Raw genomic sequence first — 19,662 nt, 5'->3', positions numbered from 1 at the left:
AGTCAGAGCTCTTTTTTACTAGATCCTATTGTATTGATACGTCAATTCAAATTAGAAATTCTTCAGATTTATGGGAAATTACTTGGGAGACTTTGGTTTTATATGTTAAAGATGGTGATGTGAGTTTATATAAAATTATCTTAGTGTTGCTTCTGCTTTAAAACATTAACGTGTTTGTGAAAATGCATAAACGTGACACTGAAGCAAAACCATGTAGAGGGGAAAAAAAGGGTCTAGTGGTAAAATGGTAAATAAATACTTGTAGACGTTGTCCGCGCATGCGTAGTGTATCACCACACTGCCCGCGCCGGTGGTGAATGCAAGTGGGAGAAATTCAACTGCGTGAGCTGGACCACCAGACAGGCGGAGGCGGCAGTACCTGCAATTTAAAGGGATTACATCGCACAACTATTTACAAACCGGACCGAGAGTGACTGGAGAACAGGTATGAGGACGAAATTTTACTACTACGGTTGCTTTAGAGGTTTAAATCCCTTTGTAAAATCGTGAATTATGAAGGTTTGGTGGATGCATCAACAGCGCAGATGGCTTGGTGCCGCATGTCGGCTTTTTTAGTTCAAAACAAACGTGACGAAATAAGGTTATGTGGTATCCTGTCGGCAGTTTGGCATTCTGTTACTTAAAACGCCGGTGTGTTGTTATTTTTGCCGTATGGTGTTCAGTTTGCTCCGGTACATTTGTGTAGTCCCCGCCAGTTGGAGAAGTTTAATGCTGTGCATTTCCACGCCGCTCGTTCGCAGTAGGAAAACTATGAAAGTAGGCCTAACGTGAGGCCCCGGACATCTTTGTGACTGACAACTGAGCGGCCAATCCGATGCGAGGAACCCACCCGAACCAGCTTCTTCTAACCAATCAGATTTCCCTTAACACTGACGTTGGTGATGGGTTCACTCGCGCTACGCACACTGGTTATAAAACACCGGACAATGAAGTGGCATAAATCGCACAAGTTGTTAAAATGGGAAACAAAACGAAATGAGACAACACGATGTCGTTGCAATTTCAGTCTAAAAAATATGGTTTTGTTTAAAATATATATTTATAAGTATACGTGTCTCTTTTTTTCTAACCATATACGCTTTATTTAGCTTGGTGTTTTCTCAATATGAGCTAAAACTCGCGTAATTGTTCTAAATAATGTATTTTAAAACAACGCATTTGTTTGGATAATATCACTTCGTTTCGTTTCCTGGTTTTTAGCATCAGCAACTCTCGGTCTGCGCCCTTCCTTGCCTTGGTTGGTGTCCGTCCCTCTGTTTTCCGGTAACTACTGTGCCCAGTGTTCTTCAAAATTCACTTCTGTGTTAAACGAAAGGCTTTTGCGCGATTTAATGTCGTGTTTGGTACCTGGATGCAACGAACGAGTATTTCGAAGGGTCTGTGCCATTGTCTTCTATTGTGTCTGTACGTGTGATCGGCTGACAAGAAAACACGTGGGCCGAGCAGTGTGGAGACATCCGGTTTGTAGGTTGCACTGCAAACCTACAACTGTAGACCGTCTCCGCTATGGTAAACCGATTCAGCATAAACCTGGACCAAAGTAAGAGACGCTCTGACACACGATGCTATCGCTTAGTTTGTAACAGCAGATATCTTGATCTGTCCTCTCGATTTTGTACGCATGATTTAAGAGGCGGCGTTGGCGGGTGGGAAATGTAAGACAAAACGATTAACCCCTCTACCAAGCCCTAAAACCAGGGGCTGGGCACCAGCAGACCATGCTACTGTGGTAAAAGAGACTGGGCAAACAAGATCACAATTCAAACGACAGTTTTCTGTGTGTCTGTCAGGTCTCAGCTTCGCCTGGTGCATGATTGCATAATTTTCTCTGTGCTGTTGGAGGCTTAAAACAGGACGCTATGGACAAAAAGATCCTATCATGCAAAATGAATGCTATCATGTCTTTTTTTTAATAGAATGAAACGAACCTGCAGTTTGATAATAATCTTTGAGAGGTCATTTTTATTTATTGTTCCAATAAATGGTCACTGAGCTTGTAGTATGAAACATTTCACATCAATTTGGGATCCAAGCTCGTCATATCAAAAATTTCTGCCTTAAACCGTATTGCACTATATGTCACATTGTGTTGTGAAGACTATATTTGCTTTCACAGGTCATTTTCTCAGTGTGTGCTGAATAACAGTCCTGTGCTTAAATACACTGGCAGTGGCACTAAATTGCTACTCAGGCACAAAACTGTTTATCCCTCACAATCTTCTGGTGGACTAAGGGTTATCATGACCTAAAAGAAACAAGCAAAGAGCATTGTTGTTCATTAAGATCCTCATATCTCAATAGACACCATTTGCATTCCCTTGTCTCTATCTAAGGCCATTTTATAGTCTAGATTCCTAAAACTGTTGATACATATATCATATAGTGGTGTATTTTGGTGTTTACAGGAAGGGAGCCTTGATGTGGGCAGTATGAGTAAGACGCCCCCTACAAGAAGAGGGATATCATTTGAGGTTGGAGCTCAGCTTGAGGCCCGAGACAGCCTCAAAAACTGGTGAGTCATGGCCTTTCTCATTTCTCTCTATTCCACTGACCACTCCCTTCCATAAGTCTGCTTCTCTCCTCTGTAAGCCTGGTGTAGCTTCTCTCTTTCTATTAAACAATAGATTAAGGAAAGATTGAAGATAGCCACTCAAACATTTCAGTGTATCATTGCTCATTTGGCTGGAAACAACAACATGTGATAGGTGTGTGCTCCCAGGCTGGCTTTTGACCTGAAACGATAAAGAAGGAATTAATAATGATCTACAAAAGCTCAGTTATATTGTTTTTTTTTTAATGCCTATGTTATTTTAAAGAAAGAAAACAACATAGCTATTGTTTCTCAAGGGAAATCTGTGAGAATGACACTTGCATTGGAAACAGTGTTAGCAGCCGTTTTGAAGGGAGCTAAGCCGTTCCTCCTATTTGTCTCTTGTTTATTTTTCACGATGACTTGGGCCATGCCGATCCAAACCAGGCCGTGCTGATTTAATTTTCCATCACCAGTTTGGCCCACACTAAGCACCCAGAATGGCCCAAGCGCGCCCATCTCGCTGACAGCACAGCGGTTCATCATCATTCTTAGATGTGTTCAGAAGCAACTGCTGCACCAAGCTTTGTAATTCCTGCTGGACTACAAATAGAAGAAGAAGAAACTTTAAAGTAGAAACAATTTGTACTTCTTCTTCTGGTGTAATAAAACAGTGCAAACTGAAGAGCAGCGATTTATCATAATCTACTCAAAACGCGGTGTCATCAGCTCTAGCTCAGCCCTCAAATAGGTAGCTTGGTTTTGGTGGAAAAGAAAATCCCCTGCCAAGTCAAACCAAGTAGCACCAAGCTGCTAAATGTAGTGGAAAAGCCCCATTTGCTTCAAATAAGCTCAGCTCCTAAAATATAGTAAATGTACAGGTATTAATGAAAGTGATTGTGTTATCATGATGAATTGTATTTAATAAAGGTAATCAAGGCTCAAAACTGTATCAGGAATTACAAATGCCCCCATATAAGCATCTTTCACTAAAGTTTTGCAGTTTGATAGATTGGTTTTTATTTTTTGTTTTCTCAAGTTCAGCTTCTACAGATTTGTTACCATCCCTATATGTCTGAAATAACCCTTTACTCCACAAACACACATACTGTATTTCATTTGTCCTATAGGTATGCTGCCACCATAGAGAAGATTGATTATGACGGTGAAAAAGTACTCATCCATTACCGACAGTGGAGCCACCGTTACGACGAGTGGTTTGACTGGACAAGTCCCTACTTGAGACCCGTGGAGAGGGTTCAGCTGAGGCGGCAGGGCCTGCAGGAAGACGCTCCTGTACCTGTAAGCATGTTTTTTTAAGACGCCGTTATGGATTATTTTGTGCTTTGCTATGCTTTGTTTTACAGTGTATTTTCTACAGACAGAAGGGTTATGTGTCAGTCTTTTTGATGGAGAGAAGAAGCTGAAACATGATACTTGCATTGTATTTGCTAAATCTCAGTGAAAATTAACTTTTTTACCTTGAGGAGAATTTAAGCCATGTCCCTCTAAAGCCGAGGTCAGACTACATGATCTTTTTGTTACGATGGCTGCAACGTCAAATCCCAGAGCCATAAATTTATGCCAGACATGTCAGACTATACGATCATTCACTGCAACTGATGTGATGATGTTGGAAGTAGGAGGGCAGGGCGAGATTATAACCAGAAAGTAGTCTGTAAACAAACATACTGTATTTACCATACTATACCGTATATGTCTGAAAAATTGGCTTGGTTGATGCTAATGCTAACAGTAGTGACACACTGGGTTGCTAAACTCCAACTTTTCTCATTTTATTTGGTCTTTGTCTTCCCTCTACGACACCATGGAGGCAGGGATGTTGGTGCAGCAGCTTGACAAACTCATCCTCTGTTTTATAGTTTCTTCTCACAGCACCAGCACCATCCTTCTTCTTTCTCTTTTCCGTTTTTTGTTTGTAAACATTTGTGACTGCTGTGCATGCAGAGTGCTCTGCACTCTTTAATTGTTAACGTCACTGACGTCACCTAACAAATAATAGAGGGCAGGACAAAAAATAAAACATGCTAGACTTTCTGACGGGAGGTCATGAGGTGTAGAAGTACATGAAATTAAATGACAGGTTTTTGAGGCCATGGGATCCTTAATCCCCACAACTGTAAGGTCAGTTAATTACCAACTCAGCGTTTGATTTCACGCAACAGTGCCAAGCTCACAATGAGGGGCAAGAAGTGATCTCGTATAGAGAAACACTGAAGAACTAAGAAACTTAAAAGCAGAGGTGTCAAGTAACTAAGTACAAATACTTTGTTACCTTACTTAAGTAGAAATTTTGGGTATCTATACTTTAGTGGAGTAATTATTTTTCAGCCTACTTTTTACTTCTACTCCTTACATTTTCAAGCAATTATCTGTACTTTCTACTCCTTACATTTAAAAAAAATAGCCTCCTTACTCCTGTTTCATTTCAGCTTGTTTACATTCCGGCTTGTCATCATTTAAAAAATAAAACCGGACAAAACATTACAAATTTTCTGTATGTTAAAGGGGCTCAGTTAGCCTCTTAGCTCAGTACAAAATCAGGTAATTGATTGCTTCCACACCAGGTAAATTGGTTAAACTGTGGAAAAAATACTTTGTTGTAAAGTGTAGGGAACCTAGCCAATGTATGTTAAACATTTTGGTTGATGATTGCTGCGCACAGGTCCATTTTTAGTGCAGTAAAATATGTTGCCACTGTTCCCATGCATTCTTTATGCCTGTCCCCCACTTCCTAACCTCGGCTGTAGTTGGATGTAATATCAGTGATAGTTTTGCTAGCATTTAACCACACAGCCTTGCTTTGGAGCTTAACAATTGGTCTCCATGACATCTTTGATGAAATAAGCCTTCTTTCTCCAGGGCTTCCATGTGAATGATAAGGTCCTCGCCAGCTGGTCTGACTGCCGTTTCTACCCTGCTAAAGTAATTTCTGTCAATAAAGATGGTGGGTATCACTTCACTTAATTGTTTTCTGTTTGATTAAGTTTTGAGTAGAGCTATTCAGAAAGTTCACATTCTTAAATTTCAGTGAATCATCTGATGGTTAAAGTTAAATGGCTTAGCACAGATTCATGGATTATGTGGAAAAAAGTATGTTGTAAAACGGCTGTGCATGCTTTCAGTTTGGAAACTGTTTTGTGGTCTATTTCATAACAGCAGAATGTCTTTCAGTTTCACTGGCAGAGCAAAAATAAAGTAGATAAGCACTGATTGTGCACACAGAACTCTTAATAGGAGAATAGCTCATAAGAATGAAAGAGAGATGAAGCAAAGGTACTGAATCCCCCCCTCTTACCCACTGCATAATTTTGAGGCTGTTATCACTCATTGTTATGGTAATAGTGCCGCTGTGTAAATATGGCACACTAGCTTAAATTAATGAGAACTCTTTTTCTCCCCTTAGCATCCTACACTGTGAAGTTTTATGATGGCGTTGTCCAGACAGTAAAGGGGATACACGTGAAGCCTTTTATTAAAGAGGTTTGTCACATTGCCTATCTTATATACTGTACTCTGTGGTATTGTCTCTGTTTATTCTTAACCCAACATCAGTCATGTCTAGAGCGCCATTTTCTCCTCTTGCGTCCCTCTTGTTAACAGAGAGGTGGTGTAGGTGGAGGGAAGTCTCGTTCCACTGACAGGAACATGGTTAGAAGGGCCCCAAACCGTAGAGAAAGGAGGCCTCAGGAGAATGGAGGTCCAAAGAACAAGCGAGCCAGACGCAGCACCTCTGACCAGGAGGAAGAGAGCAACAGTGAAGATGAGGAGCGGGACGAAGCGGTAGAGAACGAGAAGAGCAAGAAAACAAATGGTGAGGTAGAGGATACAGCCAATATTAAACAGGAGGAGGAAACCTCAGAGGAAGCAGAGCAGAAGAAGCCCGGGGATGTTCAAAAGGGGACGGGGCTTACAAACGGGGTGAAGGATGAAGAGGACTGTAAGAAAAATGAAGAAAGCAGCCACATAAATGGAGAGGTGAAGAAGGAGGAGACAGAAACAGAAGGGAGTGAAACAAAGCCATATACAGAGTTGCCCAAGCCATACAAAGACCCACATACTCCATTGTCGGCACAGTCAGAGCAGGTGTCTGTCACTATGACAACCAGCGAATCTAATGGAAGTGTGGAGCAGAAGCCAAATGTCCAATCAGAAAGCACGCAGGCTTCAGCAGAGGTACCACCTCCCCAACCTGTAAAACGTAAGTGTTAATGACTTTAATTAGCAAGCTTCTTTGGGATCTGCAGTGTTGTAAAAATGTGGAGCATAGTTCAATTAAACTCATGAAATATGTGAAAATCTTGACTTCTATAGTGGTAAAAGTCCTTCTCTCTTTGACAGCGGTGAGGAAACAGGGTTTTCACAACCCCAACAGATTCAGCAGAGAACCATGTGAGTAAAAGTGTTCCTTTGTTCTGTATTCTTCAATATACTTCATTTCACAATTCACTTATATGTTCTTCCTTGTTTCAGTGTACCGAGTCATCAAAAACCAACCTCCCCCTGTCCTGTCCATCAACCTTGACCACAATCCGTTTAAGTGCAGCGCTCCTGGCTGTCCAAAGTCATTCCGTAAGGCCAAACTGCTGCACTATCATATGAAATACTATCATGGCGAGGAGCAGCCTCTTGAGGGGGAGCGTAGCCCCACCCGAAGTGTCCAGACCAGGGCCTCTGACAAACAGATTACAGGTATAGAGGGCCCTAAGAGAAGGCGGACCATCTCTGCTTCTATGCGTGAGTTTCCCTTGTTTTCCCAAATAACATTCCTACAATGCTGAAAAAATATACATGGTCTGCAACATCAAAACCAAACTTTGATAGGCTTTTATTACTCATCAAATATTTATCAAAACAAAGCTGCAGTGCGACTGAAACACTTGAAGCTCAGTATCAGGACATTTGGGTGATATCTGCATTCTTCTGTGATTTTTTTCCAGACTCTGTTGGAGCTGCTTCAGCTCCCCGTGGTGAGGTGAAGACTGCTGGCAGACGCACATCAGCCCCACCTCTCGTCAACACTCAGGGCCATCAGCAGAGGGCGCTGCTGAGGGAGAAGAGCAAGGAGAACCAGCTGGATAGGAATGGATGCCATCAGCTGGACAAGGACCTAGACAGGAGTGGCTTTGACATTGGTCAGTATGTGGCCGTATGACTTTGTTGTTTGTTAAACTAGAGGACAGTATGATTTATTATATTACACGGGCTAAAATATCACACAGAGGATACCAGAATTTAGAATTTCCTTACAACACTAGTCGCAATCATACAATATCAATAGCTGTGTTAATCCCATGGCATTAAAACTCACCTACAGGATACCCCAAACTGCTTGATTTAGTCATTGTTTTATTTCAAACCTGAATTCATAAAGGCTGATTTAAAACAGTACATGCAGTCCAAAATTTGGCATTACTAATTTTTATTAATAAAAGGCAAATGTGTATGTATAGGACCTATTTTAAATGAGAGATTTCCTCTGAATAGTCAATAATAAACCGGAACAAGCGTATGCAGTGATTCTGCCCTCTGTAATTTATTTAGGTAATTTAATGGACATTGTGCAGGCCTGTGAAGCTGTCATCAGTCCACAGGTCAGGGTGTAAAAGAAGACTTTTAGGAACCAAGAGACATCACTGTCTCTGCTCTCTGTTCTTTATCTGTCTGTAACAGACACTAATTTTAATGCATGCATAATTAAGAGACATTAAAAACGATATTGCTGACAGCCAAATTAAACAGTTGGTGAGGATAGAGGCTGTGACAGAGGGCAAAGCAGAGAAGCAGAGTGTGCAGGAAGAGGCACGTCTTTAGCATCAGTCAAACATTATCCCAAATTTTCCATCATAGTGCAGAGGTTTTGGGATGCATAACCATTGTGACAGAATCCCCTGCCCCCCTATTTCTCTCCACTCATGGCATCTTTGGGTTGAAATGCAAATATGTATTTGTTTTTTTTTTCAGAACTTCAGGACCTTTGGTACTTAAAAACATAGAAATTAAGGCTATTTTAAAGCAGCTGTTCTCAACTGGTCAGGCATTAGGGCCCACCACCAGTTCCTTATGAAAATTGTGTCCCAAATTAAGAAAAAAAATCAACTGCATAGATTTATTTCATGAAAAATATTGCAAAATATGTCGGCTGAACCAACACACCTACTTCTGCTGAAGTCTTTATTCATCGTCATTCTTTTTTGTTATTAAAGTCTTTATTTTCCTCTTCCAACAAAAAATTACACAGACAGACAGCATTTTCACTTTCGCTCTACAGAATAAACAAAACAGCTAAATAGATTAATAAAATAGAAAAAATATATATTCATATATATTTATATATAAGTGAAATAGAATTTTAAAAAATAAAAAAACTAACCTGGTTTTGCACAAGAAAACGCTCCCAGGACATCTTAAAGTTCTCACTTTCATTACTAATTCTAGCTGACATTTGTTCATATAATATTGTTTCTAACATGAGCTCTGTCCACTTTTAAATATCTGGTATAGCTGTACTTTTCCATAACCTGAGGATCACTCTAGCATCTGTTACAACCTCAACCTTTATCACTACAAAATCATGTTTACATATATTGGGTACCTCTGTTTGATCTCCAAGCATACATATTCTAGGAGATATAGGTATTGCTATACCTAAAGACTTTCCTATGGATTCTATTACTTTTTCCCAGAAAGGGAAAACAAGTCTACATTGCCAAATTGCATGTAAAATAGATATCAGCAAAAGTCTAATAGACCTTGAGCCCTCTTTTTTCTTGGGACACATTCACCACTCACTGGATATGGCTTTGTGCTCTACTTATGGGTCTCGACCCGCCAGTTGAGAACCACTGATTTAAGCATGTGGTGTGGATAAAGTATCAACAGCCACACTTGGCAGTATGTAGTTGGTGTTTGTTGCATTAGAAGATGGAATAATTGATTCATTTACTTAACTCTACAGGTTCATTTCACACATGAATGGACACTTTCTAAATCATTTTAAACATTCATGACCCGATATTTTCAGTGCCTTGCCTCTCATTTACCCACCCAGCAGGCGGAGACTATCTGTCTGAAGTACTCTCATGTCTTACAAAGTTAAGTAAAGGGGGTGCAGAAGAGGAGAAGTACCCGCACTAGTAGTCTTCAGGAGCGGTGACTGTTTTGGAGTTCCTCATTTAGACATGTACAAGGACATTTCCTTAGTGCAAATACAACCGTGGAAAACAATATTTTCACAGTTTAGGCAAGTAGTAAAGAGTATAAAATGGCAAAACTCTGCTCAACTCGAACACCGTCATCAGCATCTGCCCATTTGCTTGCCGTAAATGTTGCAGTAAAATACTATTACCTGCTTCCCTCACTCACTGGCTCAGTCCGATGCACAACCTTCACTAGTAGGCTGACAGGAGTATAAAGTTGCAGGCATCTCTTTTCAGACAATAAAATGGCCTCTTACAGTTAACTTTTTTATATGTAATGTTAACTAACTTGTTTTCTCAGCCGTAAACAGACATGCTTTAACTCTGCCCCCTTAAATGTGTCCAGGGTCATTTAAAGAGAAACTGAAAGAGAAACCGAAACAGAAGGACTTCCTCCGCATTAAGCTAAAGAAGAAGAAGAAGAAAAAGAAGGCCAAGTCTGGTAAGAAGGGGGCCATGGCATCAGGCCCCCCCTCACATATCTGCCGCTCTGCATGTGCACTTAATGTGACAATGTGAAAATGACTAGCCTGCAAAGCATAAAGTACTCCATTCACTCCTCTTGGTGTGGTGGCTGAGCCTTTGTGTGTGGGAGAAGTGTCACATCTGTTGCTGGTCTCTGTCACTGTGTTATGTCAATCCAACAGCTCCAACTCATCTCTTGTACTTCATAGCTTGCATTTGCTCTCATGAGACAGAGCTGGTGATCCAAATCTATATTATTATTCAGTGATTAGTCCAAATAAGAATCCAGCACTTTTCTTTCAGTTAATAATCAACATTTATGTTCAGTAAGCACACAAATGTGCCGGTGAACCATCCACATTGGTCAACACTGACAGGCCAAAAACACGGGCCATTATGAATTTGTTCGAATTGATTTTCCCTGCCTGTTCTTGAGTCTTTTATTTGTCCAATTCTGATGTGCCACATTTTTAACCTCCTGATGGGCTTTTGTTCAGCTTTTTCCAAATTTGACATTTTGTTTTACGTCTGCTTCCCCCCCCTCCCTGTATTAACAGACTACACAGGTAGTGAGGAGAATATTGACATCTCAGTATTGGGTCTTCAGTCCAAATTGAATATGCCATTCAAATCCCCCCTCTCACACAATCACAAGCCTGAGGCCTACCCCAGCAGGCCCGGATACAGCTACTCAGAGCAGATACATGTGGATGGTGGGTATCTCTGTGCCTGTGTGTAGGTGTGAGTGTTTTAGCTTAGGCGTGTGACTGTACATGGCTTCCTCTCCCCTCCATCTTTCTTCTCTTTCTGGATTCAGTCCATCATGCTATTTGTGTAGTTTAAGATGCACCAGACCTCAGCCCTGTACTACAAAGCAAGGTGTGGAGTTAGCTGGTTTACTTTAGCTTTCACCCAGAGTTTTATATGGCAGTGACACTTAATTACTTCTCACAGGGCTTCATTGCTGTGAAAAATTGTACCGCTTACATGAACTTTTCTAGAGCCTGTGAGATCAAATGCACCATGCATTCTCTTGAAAAGTGGCAGCACAAATTGTTAAATATGTCCTGAAAGGATTGCTCTGGAAGGCAAGAATGTGACTGGCTAAGCTCTTTGGTTTTATCTGAAATGTTTTTGATAAGATAGTGGGGCCACCCTACAGCAAGGACTAATGAAGCAGGAAAGCCTTGCACTTGTACGGTTCGCCTTGTTTCCCATTGTCTAAAACTGACCTTATCACCCTAATAGTTACAAATAAGTATATGAGTACTTAATTAACAAATACAGTCAAAACTACTCTTACTCTTCAAATGTTGTTCATAAATTAATTTTTTGAATCAAAAGGCCGGCTCAGACTACACCAATTCAGCCAGATTTTGATCCAACCACATCGTTGTAGCTTATCGTTAAACATCAGGCCCATTTATGAGTGTCAGGAGCACCAAATGCTCTTTTAGTGTGACATGTACAGATTCAATGTATAAATACTTTGAAGTACCTCAAGTTCCAGAGAGCTGGTCCATATTGTCCTCTTCTCATTACATTGTGAAGAATCCATAATTGTTTGTTTTTTTCTTGTCAGAGCAAAAGAGAACAAAGAGCACTTCTGCTGAAGCTATGATTCCCTCTCAATAACCAGCCCTCCTGATCTGTGAACTCGCACACAGACGCAGGGACAGTTGTGATGTCAGCATACGATAAGCAGTCAGGATCACACCGGAAGTGTGGCCAGGCTGTTGGCCAATATGGGACAAGATTTGTGTTGCATAGTCTGACATGGTACCATCCTGAAAAGATAAAAAAAAAACTGTGTAGTCTAAGCTGTCTAACCTTGCTTTGTAGTACATCATCATAACCTGCAGAAATGAATTAAGTCACACAGACAAGAGCATTTTTCAAGCATTGGTTGATTGAATCCTCAGCTTTTCTTTGCTTTTTGGCTTGCTTCATGATATATTCAAATGAATGAAGACTCATAATGCCATACCTTTTTTTGATATGAAAATATTTATAGATAAATAATTTCTATTTAGTTCTGACTCAGTCTGAATGATCAAAGGAGAAAATAAATTTTGGCTAGATGTTCACATGAAAAGCTGATAATTCTGTTTATCTCGGTTATGGTAGATGATGATAGCATCAGCGACTGGTCCACTGACAGCTGTGGATGGAGCGATGACGACTTTGGGGTTGATCTGGATGTCACAACGCCTCCCCTGAGTATTGACTCAGGTGCTGTGGACACAAGTGACCAAGAGATCGTTCGATGCATCTGCGAGGTAGAGGAAGAAAATGACTTCATGATTCAGGTTAGAAGGTTTTTTTTTTTTATCAGAGGGAAATAATTGTTTAATCTTAGGGTTGCAGTAATATTAATACAACATATTTGTCCTTCCCTCAGTGTGAAGACTGTTTATGCTGGCAACATGGCACCTGCATGGGTCTGCTGGAAGACAACGTCCCAGACAGATACACCTGCTATATCTGCAGAGATCCACCAGGTAAGGAGCTGAAGGAGCAGGCTTGAGAAGTCCTGTCAAGCAAATGCAATCTCAATTCCTTTAAGCCATAAGTGTTCCATCTAATTTCAGAAGACCTTACAGCTGGTAGACACCTTATTTCTTACTGATTGACTTGTGACTGCCCAATTAAAGCCTAATTTGCAAATCCTGTTGCATAGAATTTGTCTACAGGTTACATATTTGGTAAAATTTTGCTGCAAATTTTTATAATTCCAGGCCAGAGACAGAGTCTGCGTTACTGGTATGATCGTGAGTGGTTGAGCAATGGTCACATGTACGGCCTGTCCTTCTTGGAAGAGAACTACTCTCACCAAAACGCAAAGAAGATCACCACCACCCACCAGCTGCTGGGAGATGTGCACCATGTGGTGGAGATTCTCAATGGGCTGCAGCTGAAGATGAGTGTTCTACAGTAAGTACAAAACAATTTCATGAAGCTTGAAACTGTTCTACTGAAGTTAAAGTGGTTGTGGAGGGGATTTCAGTCTCATTTTCTCCCTTGATACTCAGGAGCAGTACTCACCCAGACCTGCAGCTGTGGAGGCAGCCCTGGAAACATTTAGAGAGGTCGCGTATCAGCTCCGACTCAGGTCGTAGTGGTGACGCAGTTCCTTCTCCCATGACTCCTGATGAGGACATGAGTCGAGGCGAAATTTTAATGTCCAATGCCCTGGAGAAGCTGAGCCGGGCCGCTACGGCAACCACCTCCTCTTCGTCATGCTCCTCCTCCCCGTTCCCATCCTTTCAGGACTCTTACATTACCAGTGAACATTGCTATCAGAAACCACGGGCGTACTACCCTGCAGTGGAGCAGAGGCTGGTGGTGGAGACCAGACAGGGGTCAGAGTTGGAGGACAGCATGAGAAGCACGGAGGAGCTGTTGGAGCGGGAGCAGCGCTACGGAAGCCTGCTGGAGTCAGACAAGCCCAAATCAGCTGGCAGTGGTACAAAGGTGAGGCCATGTCATAGTGCTTTTGAACAATAGCTGCTGGTAGCCCCTCAGAGCACAGGACTGTTAATCTAAATTAAAAATACACAGGGCTTTGCAGTAATTACTGTCTGCTTGCCATTAGAAACCCATTTGAGAAATAAGCAGCAATTTCTCTGCCTTTGACCGTACAAGATGATAAGCATGCAGCCAGTGACTCACAGGTTACATTTATGGAATCTCTGACTAACATGACTGCTGCTACATGACTGATTTTTGTAACAGTGGGATCAGAGTATGAAGAATCAAATTTTTTAATACAACCTTTTATAAACCAACCTAGCACTTTTTACATACATACTTTATGCAGCCCCCCCATTGAGATCCACTGCTTTAACATTACTGTATACTTACGTCAATGTAAAGAGGTAGAAATAAGGATAAATGATGATAATTGGTACCAGCAAGTACCTCGCCCCAACTTCTGAGCTGCCAGTCCTACTTTAAGTGTCACCGGCAGAGATGTGAGATGTGGTATTGTTAGTTTTAGAAAAAGCCCTCCCCCACTGTTTCAAGAAATCCTGGAGGAAACCCTGTGTGTGTGTGTGTGTATATATATATATATATATACACACACACACACACACACACACACACACACACACACACACACACACCGTAGCGCCGGCTTGTTACAGAACTATTGTCACACTGAAAGATTTCGATACCGTTACATCCCTAGTCACAGGCAACGCTTTTTTGGGGGTATTTGTTTCTCAGATTTTTTTTTTCCCTTGTGACTTGTATTTATTTTTGGACAACATATTCAACATCAAAAAATCTTAAAGAAATTAGGCAGATTTTTTTGGACAGCATTATATCTGAGATGTTCAAGAGTTTTGAGAAGTTTTGTCTTAGCAATCGCTCAAACTTTATTCTTGATGTAACTTTTTATTTTGGTTGTATTTCTCTAGAGCACTAGAATCATGTGCTCTTAGCTTTTACAGGATAAGGTCTAAGGCAGGGCTGGGCAATTATGGCAAAAATCTAAATCAAGATTAATTGAACTTTTTACCTCCATTACAATTGATGAACGATTACGCCCCTGACTCTGTTGTGCTGTAGGTATTTGTATAATTTTGAAAACAAATAACTGAAAGGAACATGTGATTTATTAGAAATCTATGGTGATTTAAAAAAAAAAAAACAATCAAAACATGTTTTGTTCATACTATTTATATACTTTGTGTATATAAAGTAGAAAATAACTGCTGCTCACGTTGCACCATCAGCTCCATGTTTAAGTTTTAGTGGACTGGATGGGACAGTGTCATGTGACGACTTCTTCTGGGTTTTCTAGCAGGCTACATGCCTTGCAGCACCTGGCTGCCTATCACATGACTATACAGCCAGTAGTTTGTTTTAAAGAGGATGGTGCATTAGTAGAGAGAGAAAATTAAAAGGGAAAAATAATTGAAACAGGAGATGCAGTGTGCACATTAAGAAAAGGTGGAGTGTAGAGACAGGGGGGATGTGATGAAGACAGCAGCAGGAACAACAGTGCCAAAGTTTTTATGACAAACTGATTAACCAAGTCCATGTTAGCCACATCTAAACAATGTGTTATTGTCATCATACAGAGACAAACATTTATCAAAGTAGCTGGCAACAAAATTGTTCTTTTAGAATTCGATGTTTAAACCTGATAAAGTAGCGGAAATAAGATGAGTGTATCAGTTTAACAAATGACACAGCAAACTTATGACTTCTCAGTAGGGATGGGTATCGAAATCCACTACCAACACATGCCTCCCCAAATGTACAGCAAGAAAATCGTTATGAAATTGTGTGATTTATTTTTTAAGGTTCACTGGTTTCCTTTTCTTATCCCATATTCAACTGGCATCGTGTAAAGATATTTTGTGACTCATTTATGACACCCAGACAACTTTTAGTCTTCCCCTGACTTTCATCACACTTTTTCCTCTCAAAAATATCGATTTAGGTACCATTTAGGCACCAGCACCGTATGGAAACTATAGGCTATTTTTGTTCATGCGATAGGTTAGAAATTGAAGATGCAATAGCGTCTCAAAGTGTATAGGGTCTTGAAAAGGTCTAAAAAATGATTCAATTATCAGATATTCTGTATATGCCCAACCTGGCACGCAAGATGGATTTGTTTCACACATCTATCTGGAAAACTTCTCATTCACAGCATTTGGGAAAAGGCAGAGCCTTGGAGGGTGATTAGATGTACATTCTGTCTGTCACATCTTTAATGGGCCAATCAGAACAACAAAACATGTGACGTAGCAGCTACTGAGCAGTAAACTCCATAGAGAACTGCTTAACGCGAACCGTGGCATCTATAGACATGTCAGTACACGACTTTTGTCGTTTTTGAAAAAAGAAAACCAACAACTCACTGCTGTTCTTTGTTCTTCTTTTAACCAAGAAATGTTGTCAAGTTCTGATAAAACATATGCTTTAGCAGCATCGCTGCTAATGTCTCCCACCATATCTGCACCTGCCTCTTGTTGCTGCTTACATACGTCATGACTATGTCACACCCAAAAGTACTGCCCCTTGTTGCTGATTGGTCCTGTCACTTTCTAACCGGGCCCAAACTGTTAAGACGGGAGCTTTGGAAGATGGATTCGCCAGTGAGAAACAAGGAAATGGGCAAATCCATCAGCTTTGCAAGGTTATTACATGCCCTGATCAGGTTGTTTTACTCAGCCCAAGCTCTCTTGTAAACCCTCAAGCGGTGTCAGTAACACACATTGCATGTAGACTGGTGTATTTACTAAAGCCTTTTGACACAGGGGGACCTACAAGCAAGGTTGAACAGCAAGGATATCCCTGGCCTTACCTAACTGAAATGAAAACTTTGTGTGTCAATCTTCCCCTAAATTTGTCTAGGCATCGATGGGTAGCTCTCGGTCCCAGGTTGACACAAAAGAAGAGGATGGGAGAGATTCTGAAGAGGCTGCAGATCACAGCAAGCAGCACCAGCAGAGGCAGATCAACCTACTGGATCACATCGATGCAGTCCAGGATGAGGTCTCACACAGGATGGACTTTATTGAGAGGGAACTAGATGGTAAGACCTTTAGAGACCTTGACTTAAACTGGAGAATGTTCTTGTCCCAAATGATCATAATCATCTGTTTTAGATAGCTAGATGCCTTTTTATATCAGTGGTTTATCAGTAACTTTGGCATCACATGTTGTCAGTCAGCTGTTTCATTATTGAAAAACTATATTAAGTTTCTATTCAACAAGGGAAACTGAGAAAAGATTGAACGTGTGCAGTCAGACAGAATGGGCTAAAGAGAGGGGGTAACATTTTGAATGTCAAACTATACCCTCATAGCCATAGTCTCTTACCTTAAACCTTAAAGGCAGTAAACATGGCTGCATGGTGAAAATGTGTTACATCTATACTCTGAAATACAGTTAAAGGCTTGAATCACTATTGTTCATGATTATATTCCTGTTGAGTCTGGCCAAGCACAAGACCTCTATGTTCAGGGACAGTACCAAGTGTTGAGCATTAAATGTAAACACATTTGCTTTCACTGATGCATTAAGTTAGGCAACAGCCTGCACGTTGTTAGGCTGCAGGTTGTTGTGTACAGATTGTTTTGAGAATGCATCCAGCCTGAGCTGACCTGAACCAGCCAACTCCCAAGATGGTTTCTGTTTGAGAATACATTATAGAAAGAAAACAGAAAATGTCAGGGGTACCTATGAGCTCACCTCTTGGTTTTCCTCTTATTTGTCGTCTTCAGTGCTGGAGAGCTGGCTGGATTACACCGGCGAGCTGGAACCTCCTGAGCCCTTGGCTCGTCTGCCTCAGCTCAAACACCGCATGAAACGGCTGCTGACACAGCTGGGCAAGGTGCAGCAGATTGCTCTGTACAGCTCCACATGAGGGCGCCAGAGAACAGCAGCAGCCTCGGCCCCATGCAGCTGCAGAGGGAGTGAAGCGGAGGAAGCTCACTGGAGAAGATGTTAATCTTAGTGCAAGACTCTGATTGTTCTGCAAGTTCCCTCTGACCTGAAATCTGCTGCTGATTGTCCTTTAAAGAGTTGAGTGTGATGAAATCCAATGCTGCAGCCAGAAAGATTCATATTTAGTATATGAAAATGTTTGAAATGACAGCATCTTAAATCAGGATATAACACAAGAAGTAACCTCGAATTTGCAGGAAAAAATCCTTAGGACCAGATAACACTTCTGTGGTTCCCATGCAACTTATGAATACCGTCTGTATGAAGCTACTGCAAAGGGTTGCTCTGTCCCTCTTAGTACACAGTGCTTTATATGCAGAAGCTTTGTATACGACATTGCAATCGAGTTCCTTAACCTACACAGCCTCTTTGCAACAGTTCTTTGTTTTCATAGTGTTGCAGTTTTTGTGTTAAATTGTTCCAAAGTTCAGTTTTTGTCACTTGTCCTGCCACTCTGCATTAAAACTTTCACTTTTAAAAGCAGACAGCAACTTGAAGACATCCTGTATGTAACGTGACCGTACAAATCTCTTTAAATGAGTTGTCCTTATTTGACCTACTCACTGGTTTGTTTTATACTACACTGTGAAGTTATTTTTGTCTGGAATCAAAGGAACCTTATTTCAGTTTCATGCGTTGTCAAGTGTGATTTCAGTTTTGTCTTATTCTATTCATCCTCATCAGTGTACTGTTTTACCAGTTTTCTTTCTGTATCCTTTACTTCAATTTACTCTTTGCATTATTGTTGTAGCACTTGAGTTATTTTTGGCTGAAAACTGTAACTTGGACTTGTCTTTCCTTAACCTTGTTTTCCTGTACTTTGTAAGTTACAAATAATACCTAAAAGACTCATAAATTTATTCTTTTCTGTCTTTGTTTTTTTATTTACTCTATTTTGGTTGTAAATATGTTAATCAAAAATGTGCTCTTCTTTACTGAAAACATTCTCCAGATTCAGATATTGTATGCTTCTGTACTGTAACTGTCCGGCTTAGAAGCAGGGAAGTGTAAAAAACAATGCAAACATTTGCTGGTATATGAATAAACTCATTGTTACTATTCACCCTGGACATTTTGGCTGTTTCCTCATTGTGTTTGTGGCATTTGGGACTTCACGTAAAATGCCCTTCCTAGTCTGTTTATCTAGGTGGAAAAACAGCAGAGTCAACAGTTGTGTCATTCAGAGTTTGATGTAACTTGTATCCTTTGCAACTCATGAAGCTCTTACACAATCAGATGGAAACGGGGGTCAGTTGTAGGGTGGAGGTCAAAGGCATGAGCTTTTGACTTGATTGCAGAAATGTCTGACTGTTTGTGTGACTGCACAAATCACACACGCTCATATTTCCTAATATAGCTTTTAGGGTTTTCCTGTCGATTCTTGAAAAGGAGTTTATCAGGAGTAACTTCATGTTTGATTTATGCTTACAGAAATCCACCTGTCAGCTATTATAAGTAAATATGAAGCATGATAAACACGTACGTATCAGTCCAGTCCTGGTTAAATCTGCAGTTTTCTATCTTTGAGTTCAGGCTCTTGAAAACTGGTTTTATTGCCTGGGATTCAAAACAAAATAACTTTCCCCCGTTTGTTTTTTACCATTTAGGACACAGCATAATGGTGTCAGACCTCGCCATGGAACACATGGAAGTCCTAGAAATATATAGCTAAAATATTACCCATAAGCAATTAGGACTGATGTCTCTGTTCATGCTTACAACTAGTTAAATTTTTTAAAGAAATGACTAAAACAATCTCTTATTTGGACCAAAATACTTCTTTAATTTAGTAAGTTTAAAAGTCTGACCCTAAAAACGCATGTCAAGACAAAATCTGGCCCTTATACACATGTAGTTGATGACCGCTGCTGTATATTGATTGAAAAAAGGCATTCAATGTGCCAAAAATAATAAAATTTAGGTGTTTAAAACTTTGTTATATCAGATAATTCAGTC

The 19,662-nt window shown here is 40.6% G+C and overlaps 1 protein-coding gene across 4 annotated transcripts; it reads left to right on the top strand.

Annotated features, from left to right (window-relative positions):
* Positions 1–307: 307 nt before the first annotated feature.
* Positions 308–18,767, top strand: phf20a (PHD finger protein 20, a). 4 transcript variants are annotated; one of them, XM_041782542.1, is made up of 17 exons: positions 308–445; positions 2,427–2,533; positions 3,682–3,853; positions 5,435–5,519; positions 5,979–6,055; positions 6,176–6,773; positions 6,914–6,964; positions 7,046–7,309; positions 7,513–7,707; positions 10,118–10,213; positions 10,794–10,949; positions 12,364–12,545; positions 12,638–12,737; positions 12,975–13,170; positions 13,269–13,710; positions 16,612–16,792; positions 17,484–18,767. In XM_041782542.1, exons 2-17 carry the CDS (start codon positions 2,451–2,453, stop codon positions 17,624–17,626), a joined length of 3,021 nt encoding a protein of 1,006 aa, XP_041638476.1. In that variant the 5' UTR covers positions 308–445; positions 2,427–2,450; the 3' UTR covers positions 17,627–18,767. The 4 variants fall into 4 exon arrangements, with proteins under 4 accessions (XP_041638476.1, XP_041638479.1, XP_041638477.1 ...); XM_041782543.1 differs by lacking the exon at positions 308–445 and adding an exon at positions 1,125–1,284; XM_041782544.1 differs by lacking the exon at positions 308–445 and adding an exon at positions 1,430–1,561.
* The last annotated feature ends 895 nt before the right edge of the window (positions 18,768–19,662 follow it).

The sequence above is a fragment of the Cheilinus undulatus genome, linkage group 3 (genome assembly GCF_018320785.1).
Source record: "Cheilinus undulatus linkage group 3, ASM1832078v1, whole genome shotgun sequence".
NCBI classification, from domain to species: Eukaryota; Metazoa; Chordata; class Actinopteri; order Labriformes; family Labridae; genus Cheilinus; species Cheilinus undulatus.
This window is presented reverse-complemented; position numbering and strand designations above follow the sequence as displayed.

Coding starts and splice junctions, on each gene's coding strand:
- phf20a (XM_041782542.1), top strand. CDS start 2,451: ATGAGTAAGACGCCCCCTACAAGAAGAGGGATATCATTTGAGGTTGGA. Junction 12,546..12,637: donor AAAATGACTTCATGATTCAG/GTTAGAAGGTTT, acceptor TCCTTCCCTCAG/TGTGAAGACTGTTTATGCTG. Junction 13,711..16,611: donor CAGCTGGCAGTGGTACAAAG/GTGAGGCCATGT, acceptor AAATTTGTCTAG/GCATCGATGGGTAGCTCTCG.